Source organism: Pieris rapae, chromosome 17 (genome assembly GCF_905147795.1).
Source record: "Pieris rapae chromosome 17, ilPieRapa1.1, whole genome shotgun sequence".
NCBI lineage: Eukaryota > Metazoa > Arthropoda > Insecta > Lepidoptera > Pieridae > Pieris > Pieris rapae.
In genome coordinates, this window is record NC_059525.1 from 3,628,081 (window position 1) to 3,639,212 (window position 11,132).

Consider the following 11,132-nt stretch of genomic DNA (forward strand, 5'->3'; position numbering starts at 1 on the left):
CTCACTTGAAACAGGGGTCTCCTGCCTTCATATTCACAACTTTATGCATTCACTATCAAACTTAAATAACATCTTCTCTAGCTGTCCTATGCTGAAACAGAAAATATTCTTATTGTGTAACAATAGTTTAATTATAAAGTTGTAAGTATTGTGTAAAATGTATTAATCCTACCTAAAATTATTAATATGACAAATGAAAGCAGTGGCGGAGGTGGCAGTTGGTGGTAACACCCCATCGAAAGTAAAAAGCAAGAATTTTTATATGATAAAGGACATGGATCATTCATTAAAAGATCGCGAGTATGGGGGATTCCCCCACGACAGCGTCAGGCTCTTTTGCGAGAATCCCCGAATTCTTCATTGAGCTTAGCTAGTGCTAGTGGAGGAATCCCTGAAAAAGAAATTTTTATTCTAGCGTTATTTTGTTTGTACATTGTTGTTAAAGTCTGCAAGCCCATGACTGCGACAGACGGATCCTAGTGGAGGCTTACCGCACTTTGTATTTACCTATTTATTCTTTAAATTGTAAATAGTAAAGTTTTTTATGTAATATTAAAATATACTCCCTTATATAAAATTCCCTTTTCCACTATTTTAACTGAAATTCCCATGTCACAGACTATCACACCATAAACATAATTTGACAGAAAGAGACAAAACATGTCAGTAAAACAATGAGTAAAGCGGTTAGTGAGGATTAAAATTTAAATATAAATTAATTTCTAAAATACCGTATACACGTGTTAAAGTACATATTTATATTTCTATCGATAAATTGACGCAGCACTATGTTGGTTTATGATAAAAGGTTTCCATGTTTGTAGGTTATATGGTGATGATTGCATGAGTTATGTGTGGCTTAGTCATAGTTTCTCGATTAGGGTTTTCTTTAATAGACTCATAATATTATGTTATATACTATGACTAGGTTAGGCCAACCTATAGTCTAGATTTTTACCTTATAATTTTTTATTATGTCGTAGGTTAACTAAATTACCCGTTCATTTGTTTTTCTACTAAGAAGGTGATCAGTCTATTTATGACAAACGATTTCGACTTATTGGGTCTAAGGGATGCCAATTTCCGAACGATATTTCCTTTGTACGAGTGAGTGTTAAATGCGCACATAGACAGAAGGTCAAAAGCTCAGCCGGGAATTGAACCCACGACCTCGTTGATAAGAATCGTTGAAGTTACACTAACACTGCTCTTTTCTGCTCTAATCTTTCTATTGACATAGTGGTACGAAACTAAAGAAAAATTCCTTAACAGAATCGTCAAAGGTTCAACTTATACAATAAATTAACGCCTTTTAAAAACTGAACAGCAAAAAAATTAATATAGTGCACGCTTTTGAATCACATATTTATTAAATAGTAAAATGTGTATTAAAACAAACAAAAAACGAGATCTTTTCTGACCCTATTTATTGTATTCCTCTTTACTCTGAAAATTCTCACGTTTTCCTCAATGCAAATGACTATTTTCGGTATTGTAGTACTTCTTTTACGATGCGCGCACACCGTCGCAAAAAATCGACAGCCTGAAGTTAGCTATAGTCATGTGTTCTTATAGATTTACGAAAAGAAGGACAAAATGGCATTGAAAATACTGCGTCGCAATAAAGATGTGTAGATTTAGGCTTAAATGACCAAACTATAAATACGAGCATGCTTTCAATCTTTATTGACTTGAAAGAATTTAAAATGCAGACTCAAATTTGCATAGCTGTGTTGGTACGTATTACTTATTTACTGCTCTGATTTAAAATTAAAAAAAACTATTATTATTATTGCTCTTAAATCTCCGAAGTGGAACTAAATTTGCACTTACTCCCTATACCCCCAAAAGTAGCAGGGGCATGTCGACCCTCATCAGAATATCTGTTATCCAGAGACTGGATATATGGATGGTAATACCCATTGAAACCACCTTAGATAGTTAGAGAGGCTCCAGAGTCGCTCACACATTGCACTACGATTGCGGAAAATTGAATTAACTTAGTAACAATACCCAGTTAAAAGCATAAATTACTTGACTTGACTTACTGTCCTATAACCCCTAAATGGGGCAGGGGGCACGGGTGTTAAAAGCATGGTGCTCTTTAAATACTATTCTCTTTTATTTCTAGTGAGTTACATTAACAATAGGATCAGCTTATAAATGAAAAATAATGGAAGTGGTCTGCCAATTTTCTCATCAAAAAAATAGCAGCTGGTATATGCCGTATTCCTTTATGCTTACAAAGGCTTCGTAATATTAATCATTACTTTCGTTTCAGCTATTCTGCGTTGTGTGCCAGGTTCAAGGAGCTGTCAACTGTACCTCCGCAGGCCGATATGCAGACCCAGTCGATACAACCTGCAAAAACTACACCCTTTGTGTATTAACCACGGGCAATTCATTTATATCCTACGAATACACCTGCCCAACAACCTCCCTTTTCAGCCCTATTTCCCGTACCTGCACAACAAATTATGTGTGTAACACAACCAACACAACCAACACAACTACGTCAATATGTACCGTTGACGGCTTCGTGGCAAATCCATCATCAACTGGCTGTACTTCATACATTCAGTGCGTCCAAATAAACGGTACCTTCGTCGAAACCGTCCTGTCTTGTCCGAATGGTACACTTTACAATCCCAATACTACACTTTGTGACGCCAGTTATAACTGCCCTTCAGCTGTAAGTGTAACTTGTTCATCAGTTGGTAGAATCCCGGACACCACAGATACAACCTGTCAAAGATACTTTTTGTGTGTCCTTGCTGCGAATGGGACATTAATACAATATTCCTATACATGCCCTACTTCATCTGTTTTTAGTCCCGTTTCGAATGTGTGTACAACTACATATACTTGTCCTTGATGTAGTAGTATAGTAGTTATATAAATAAATTTAACTACTATTATATACACGTAGCATACTTATATAATTATTTTTTGCATTTGTCATATGCTAGTATCAATTGGTTTCTGGCATATAGAGCTATATAGCTATATATTAAGATTGTAATATATTAGAAATGACCGAGGCGATGTTTTTAAGGAATGTTGTATTTTTATAATCAAGTATTAAAGAACTGCAATTAATGCGTTGTTTTATTTTTTATGAATGAAAATGAATTTATATTTTAATAATTTTAAGATAAGTTATTAGGTTTATTAGAATTAACTACAATTATATTTTTAACTTATTATATTAGTCAGATTTGCCTAAGCAATTACAAAATAACGTATATTATGATAATAATATTTATGTTAAACTATTAATAATCGTAGTGTTATTAGAGATTTTATGGTAAGTGAACAATATATGTAATGTATTAGATGTAGTTAAATATTTGAAATTCAGTGTAGATGATAGTATGATAATTAGTAAAGCTACTTAAATGGTCTATTTGGCAGGAGTTTATACAATTTCAGATACTTTGATACTATAGAACATAACATATAATTATTTTTTGTTCTGCGAAGTATTGACTTTAAACATTTATAATTTTAAGCATCGCGGTTACTATATAGATGTTCGAAGTTGAACGCGAGTAGCACAGGATAGATAGCAATGGCGTCATTGATGATGATGATGAAGATTTTCGATAACACTTTATTTTCCATAAAAGCCTGTAACTTAACGGGAAAAAATTAATATACAATTAAATAAAAAGGTTATTTTACAGTTTTAATAGAATTTTATCTTGCTTGCACATAATACTGTCATCATTTTATTAGATTCAATTTGGAAAGCTGTTAAATGCCTTCGTGTCCACATCATTAGTGTTATGATAGCTAATCATCCGAATTATTACTCATTAGTACTGTAAACCGCATCGAGGCTTTATAAAGAGCATCTTTTCATTTTTAATTCAGTTTACAAAAAAACAATGGACGTAAAGATTGTGGTTAATATTTTGATGGTACGTTATTGTTACATTAGGCTTCAAAGTTTTAGCCTTAGAATTAGGGAAGCATTCGTATTAATAATGTACATGATTCAGTGGTCATTTCATGCTAGGGTGATACTTGAGTCACCAATCTATGATAATAAACACAAATCCAGAACACTATTTGTGACTGTCTTACAAAGACGACATTCCTTAAATTCTTCTTCATCTTCAACAAAGTAACAATTTTGTTTTAGATTTCCTGCTATATTTGGGGAGCATTATGTGTCAACTGTACGGAGAAAGGAGCCGGCCGCTTTGCAGATCCTACAGACAAAACTTGTAAACTCTACGTATTATGCGTATTCGTTGCCAGTGATAGTTCTTACCAATCATACAACTTTACCTGTCCCGAAAAAACGTTATTCGACCCTGCAAATGCCGCTTGTTCTAACAAATATAAGTGCGATTCTACGAATGATGACCCACCGGCTTCCTGTAACAAAGTAGGGCGTATGGCTGATCCCTTAGATGCTACCTGTCAGAGGTATTTTTTGTGCATCGGAGCGTCAGATGGGTCTATTGTACCATATCCATATACATGCCCACCCTCCTCTGTTTTTAATCCAAACTCCGGAATCTGTACCAGCTCATTTAATTATCAGTGCCCTACATGAATGGTTTGTGATTTATAAATGAATAGCGTTTAATACGTAATAATGTCAAAGAAAAATCAAATATCTTTATTATAAAACTTCTATATACAATCTAAGGTTCCGTATTCAAATGGGACGTTTTGCCCTCTTCTGGAGAATTTTCACTTCTGAATTTCGAATCACATCTTTTGGGACCTCTGCCTTTAGTAAAGAAGCTAAACGTCTTGCTTTTTGAAGATTTCGATCAAGTGAAAACGCGCCATACGTGTTATCTATATCAGTAGGCGTCGGCGTGTTCTTCGTAGCAAAGAAATGACGAAAATAATTCTCCCGAACTTTAGTTATAAATGAGGCTGGAGGTGGTTTTTGCTTTGGTTTCTCCCCGATTGTTATAGTTGTCGGCTCTCGCCATGTATTGACAAACGCAGTATACCGTTTGTCGTTTACGGGGACAATTTGGCTGTCGAAATCTAAACAATCTATTTCTGGATAACATGTCACTAAGTATGTGGTATCATTAATGCGTCTTACTTGATAATTCTTCACAGTGTAACATTTGTTTATAAGCGAGTTAAATACGTACTGATAAAGGAGAAAGCATTTTATTAAATACATTCATCACATTTCTTGTAGTTCTTACTGATTAACATAACCATTAAAAACCATTAAAGTCATCTTGACATTGTCAAACTGTTGTGGATTTAAAACCTGCGTACTAAATAGATCATCTACGAGTACATAAATAAATATGAAAAAAAAATAACTAAATAATCAATAAATCCGGTATTTTTTAAAATTTAATAACCGCTATAGTTTTTTATGAAGAGAATAATTGAAAAATATGTATAAAAAAATATTTTATTTAGTACCTACGTTTATATTTTGAAAAAGCTAGAGCATAGATAATTGTTACATGTTGAAGGTACTAAAAAGGTAGGCTATGTAAAAATATCACATATATCACAAAACGAAGTTCGAGGCAGCTAGTACTATATGAAAAAGAGAATGAAGAAAGAAGGCGTATTAATAAGCTATTTGACGCAATCCTAACTTTGGTCATAATTTCATCAATTCTTATCACTTAATAAGATTCGTCATCCCGTTTAATACGCTAACAACGCGTTACTATTGTATTTTGTTTATTACTTTGAATAACGAAAGCCCATGCGTCGGGATGTGTCTCTCCCTAAAATATGGGAGGTTGGCCATGCGTCATACTCGTGAACGGGTGCTACTTGTGGTGACTGGCCGTACTTGAATTCCTGTATGCGGTGATGTTAGTTATTTCAACTATGTATTTGCGTGTTGTTCGCACAACAATGTAAGTGTGTGCCCCTATTTCTCCAAGCCTACTGCCGATATAGGACAATTTTTTTGTATTAAAATCTTATTAATAATTACTTAAGATATCATGTGGAACACCATGTTCCACATGTTATGTTTGAAGCTACTTATAAACATATTGTAAAATAAAATAAAAAACTGAGCGATTAAAAAGAGTGGCGGAGAGTTTATTTAGTTCTTCTTGTCCGCTGTACGCCTTTGATTTGAGAACTGTCAGTTAATATAACATTAGAAGCATTTAATATGTATATTATTGACGTTCATAACTGTACATTGTATTACCTCAATGAATAAATGTTTTTAAATGTAATGTTTATTTTTAATGCATATTTGAGTACCAAATACGAACTAAATAATACACAATAATTTGTAGTAACTTTCATCCCTCATCATATGCTGTCTCACACGCGTTTTTGGTTGGGTTCATGTGAAATTAAATGCACCGTATTAAAAGATGAAAGATGGAGCGAGTACCGTACCATGTGGAGATCATTGCATATTTCCTCCGACATATATAAATTTATATAATAATTAAAAGATCATAAATTGGCTTGTCTTTATTAATACATAAAACATATTTAATTTTAGTAGAACGGTGTAAAAAGTTGTGAATTGTCGGGGAAACGAGCATGAGACCGTCCCCGATGTTATTGTTTTCAATGCCATCAAGTACATAATTCTTAATTGTTGCTTCCGTTACAGAAACAAAAGATATTGAGTCGCCTTGTGCTGTGTTATTTTGATTATTTTGTTTTATTGATATTTTATAGTGTTTTACATAAGCTTCTTTCATTATTGTTTTTAGACTAGGCGAATCTTCCGTGCCTGACGCATGTTGATTGTTGATTTTAAAAAAAAACCTAAATCAAACTTACACCGTTTGAACTATGTACCTTATTTGACGGTATTAATTTTCTCTGTGGTTCTCCTAGAAAAGCTTTATTTTAGGTCTACATCTAGAAAATCATATACATATCAAAATAACCCTAAAGTTACATAGATTTTTAGTTCCTTCATTTTATTCTCATATTGAAGAGAGAAGAAAAAAAAATGTGTGTGTCCTTATGTACACGTATCAGAAGTTATACTTTCTAAGCGATGACATGATAAAAATATTTTCAAATATTTTATCTTTCGCATTATTCTACGTTTGTTGAAAAACTAACAATAGAAAAATGCTAAATTGTTGACGATAGCAAACTTCAGTTTTTTATGATGGGAGCCAAATTTTAATTAATCTACTTGACCCATTTGAATATGGCTTAATAAATCCGTTTAAATACATCAGAAACATTATATATCAATTAAATTGTAGTATCTTTCATTATAAAAATGTAAAAATATAGTTTGTATTGACTCCATTACATTCTTGTGCGTACTTTAATCCGCTATCGTGAGTATGATGTACGCTTTCACTAGCGTGTCTTAAAATTCTTATTGATTGATTTTTATATAAATTTTTGTCAGCAATGCTTTGTAAAGAAATACCGGAAGATTTCTGAAGTCAATATTTTAAGCTCTGAAGTTAATATTTTACATTGTAAAATAAATAACGATATGTTAAACTAAAATTTTTATGCAATATTTATTAACCATTTTATGGACAAGAAGAAAATAGTAATATTGTCAATAAATTAATTAATTTATCATACAATAATAATAAGCCATTCATTTATATCATCCTTAAAAAACAGTTATATTAAATACGAAAAAATAACACGCAAATTTATATAAGATACCCATTAAATTACTGTGTTGTTCATTTGGCATAGGCACAAGTTTATAAGTGTACTGGACTGACTTAATAAGCTAAAGTTACAGTTATCAAACATAATTATAAAAAAAAACCTATAGCGCTCGGGGACTGCGACGGTAAAGTATTGCATAGCATTTTTTTATTTACTTATGTATTTTTTTGATATTAATTTAATCTACCACTTTACCAGGTCAGATTAAAACGCCTATATTATAGTGTGTCTCACTCTAACGCGTACCGGCTGCACTATCGCCACATCACTGATGTCGTCAGAGAGATGTGAAACGCAGTATGCGGTCTGTACCGCTCTAACGCGTATTGGCCATCAGCTATATTACGCCATGCTGTGTTAGGTTTATTTTCGTTACGGAATTTCTTGAATCTGTCGCCGCGTTCAAAGCCCGCGGTATTATCTATGCACTAGCTAAAATAAATAATGTAATTCTAACATTCATACAGACAAATAATAACTTACCCACCAAAACATAGCAAATCTAAAGAAAACTGTAGACGGTCAGCCACAGTTCACGTAATCCACGAAAACATTATAAAAATGTCATAAGTAATAAAACGTGTTAAAATATGAGTGAAACGAATCAATATTAAGAATACTTGAAAACTGAATTCACAGTAACTTTCGTATAAAATATTGATTAATAGATTAATTCATACATTGAATACGCAATTGAGTTTCGTAATAAGCATAATTTTACTTAACAACCCGTCAATAGCAGACAAATACAAGTAAAAGTTTCTCAAGTATACGTGAACGGAATCAGTATAGCTTTCGCAAAGTATCTGATTAGTAAACTGCCCACTTCGCAACGAAATTGTACAATTTCACTAAATAACTTCGCATGCAAAGTATAAATGCATTTATACGGCCTAATTTAATACCACATCTTGTTTGTAAGGTTTTATGGTTAGTTAAAAATTGCGTTTTATTTTTGGTGTTTCGTCCATATGTATGTACCTTGATTGTTGGTCATTTCTATGTTCTTATTCGGCTCCATGTGGAGTACTGTTAACCGTATTTGACGGACCAGTTCATGGATGTATGGCCCACGCTAGAGCCACTAGGCCAACACTATTTTGGAAGCCATTGTGCACATGCGTGTTTTTGGATTACTTAAAAATATTTTCAGATTTATATAATGACTGTTATTAAAATTTACATTAAATGTTTTAAAATTCCTCATATTGTGTTTTTATTGTGACATATTCATTACAACTGACCAAATTTAAGAATTAAACTTCGAGGTCCAAATGTAGAAGCTACAATATTACAAAATAGCATATAAAATGTTCAACAAGAAAAGGAAATTAAAACGTATAATTGAATACATGGAAAATTATGAAATACAAATTTTTGGTTATAAATTCTTAAAGGTATATTAAAAATTATGTATTATAAAATTACGTTTTCAACAATGTATGTGTAAAATTATATAAAATACATTTTGCACAAATCTAATAATTTGTACGAGGTATTACATAACAGATTATAATGTTAGAGTTAGAACAAAAATGAATCACTTTTAGAGGTGTCAAAAACAAGTTCTATCATTCCATAGAACTCCGAGAGTCAAACACAGAGTGAAATGTCAATCAAAAAATAATCGATACTTGACAGCTGACTTAATCGAAACAGATCTCTATTTGTAGAAAATAACGATGATTAATTAATGGAAATAATGTTATGTATACAAATGTAACGCGGACAACACGTCTTCCGTAAAACATTGTCTGCACGGAACATATCGTAAATAATGTAAAAACGCAGTTTAGTAATCATGCATCATATATCGTGACAGAATGTATAAACGGTAATAAGGAAAGTGCAAGTAAGGAAGGCAGAAGATTATCTTGTCTAAGATTTGTTTATAATTTTACTATGATGCGTGTAATTCCGGTATTTTGTTCGTACACTTTCTATACAATAACTTGCGTTAACACAACGAATTTACTCAAGAACTCCTGGACCGATTGCATTAATGTATACACTAGTAGAATGCTCCATTATTCCTAAGTAATATATTGAGTTATAAAAAATATTCTTTACTGATTATATAGGTGACTTTGTAAAGATATTTTTTATGTAAAGCAGTATAAAAAAATAATTTACGAGTTTTAAAAAAGTACTTGGCGATTAAAAAGAGTGGCGGAGAATTTATTGCCAGTTCTTTTCTTACGTTCTACACCCTTGAGAACTGGTAGTAAATGTAAAATTAGAAGCATTTAATGAATATTTCTTTTTTTAACGTTCATTACTGTACATTATGATACCTACATGAATAAATGATTATAATTAATTAAAATTTTTGTTTGATTTAATTTTTATTAATTATTTTCCTATCAGATACTTCTACTATCCTAATTGTTTAACGTTTTTAAAGTATGATAAATGATCTTTACCCAACTTCAAGTCTTCGTAGTGGTCTTTCAAATTTTTTTTTTTTTTTTTTTTTTACTTGGGGAAATGCTTTGCGCATATCCTTCCGCGGCGCGACTGCTTGGTGCAGAAGGATTATGTGGGACTCGCCATTGTGCATACCCACTAAAACCCCAAGGTGCCACCAACAATCGCCTTATGCGGGATGCGGTAACAGCAGAGCCTTATCCGCTTCCCAACACGCGATGCGGCGGTTGCGTCCGCCTCTTCCCGCCCATTGTTGATTTGTGAGGATGCTTGACACAGCAAGCATCTTTCACAGACCGGGCCATACGCATTTACAAATAGCTAGGGGAGATCGGGTCCAGTACTTGCAGGGATGGGTCATCATCCCTTCTTTTAGACGCATGGACCCCTGCTCCCCGCTTAGGCACTTTTTAGGCGGCGAGAATTTGGTGAGCGCGTCGCGCGTTTATGCGACGGGCCTGCGGTTTTCTTCGCCGTCGCGGATGGGCATCGGGACAAAGCTCCCTGGTCCTTTCCGCCTCTTCTTTTATTTTCATGACCGCCTCGCAGAAATTATAAAATATTTTCCACGGGCCGTCATTTCTCGCGCTCACTAAAACCTTCAATACATTTGGAAGTGTTGCGTCCTCGCCCTGGAGTGCATCCAGCAACGGTCCCCTTTCCACGTCCCATGCTGGGCAGTCTCTCAGCGTATGCTGGGCGTCATCCGGGCTGTCTCCGACACAGTGGTGGCAGGTTGGTGCCTCTTCACACCCTACTACTCTGTGCAGATAACTACCGAAACATCCGTGTCCGGACAGGATCTGCACAAGACGATAGCTGAGCTGGCCCCAGCGCCTCCTTACCCAGTGTTGGAGCAGGGGTCTGAGGGCTTCTATAGTATATTTACCGGCAGTCGCTCCCGCCAGCTCCTTTTCCCACTCTGTTAGCATTTCTTGGGCTTCCAGGGCTCGCCAAGCGTTTATTTCTTCCAGTGTGGGGTTGCTTCCTCTTTCCCTGGTTTCGGCTCTCCGCCAATATACTTCGCTAAAAGCAACCGCGTCGAGATGCCAGGGTGCGGTACCGGC

At 34.2% G+C, this 11,132-nt stretch overlaps 1 protein-coding gene across 2 annotated transcripts; it reads left to right on the forward strand.

Annotated features, from left to right (window-relative positions):
- The first annotated feature begins 1,691 nt into the window (after nucleotides 1-1,691).
- On the forward strand, nucleotides 1,692-3,099 carry LOC110995076 (flocculation protein FLO11). Of its 2 annotated transcripts, none has more exons than XM_022262049.2 (2): nucleotides 1,692-1,736; nucleotides 2,282-3,099. In XM_022262049.2, exons 1-2 carry the CDS (start codon nucleotides 1,707-1,709, stop codon nucleotides 2,873-2,875), a joined length of 624 nt encoding a protein of 207 aa, XP_022117741.2. In that variant the 5' UTR covers nucleotides 1,692-1,706; the 3' UTR covers nucleotides 2,876-3,099. The 2 variants fall into 2 exon arrangements, with proteins under 2 accessions (XP_022117741.2, XP_045487924.1); XM_045631968.1 differs by lacking the exon at nucleotides 1,692-1,736 and adding an exon at nucleotides 1,750-1,912.
- Nucleotides 3,100-11,132: the final 8,033 nt, after the last annotated feature.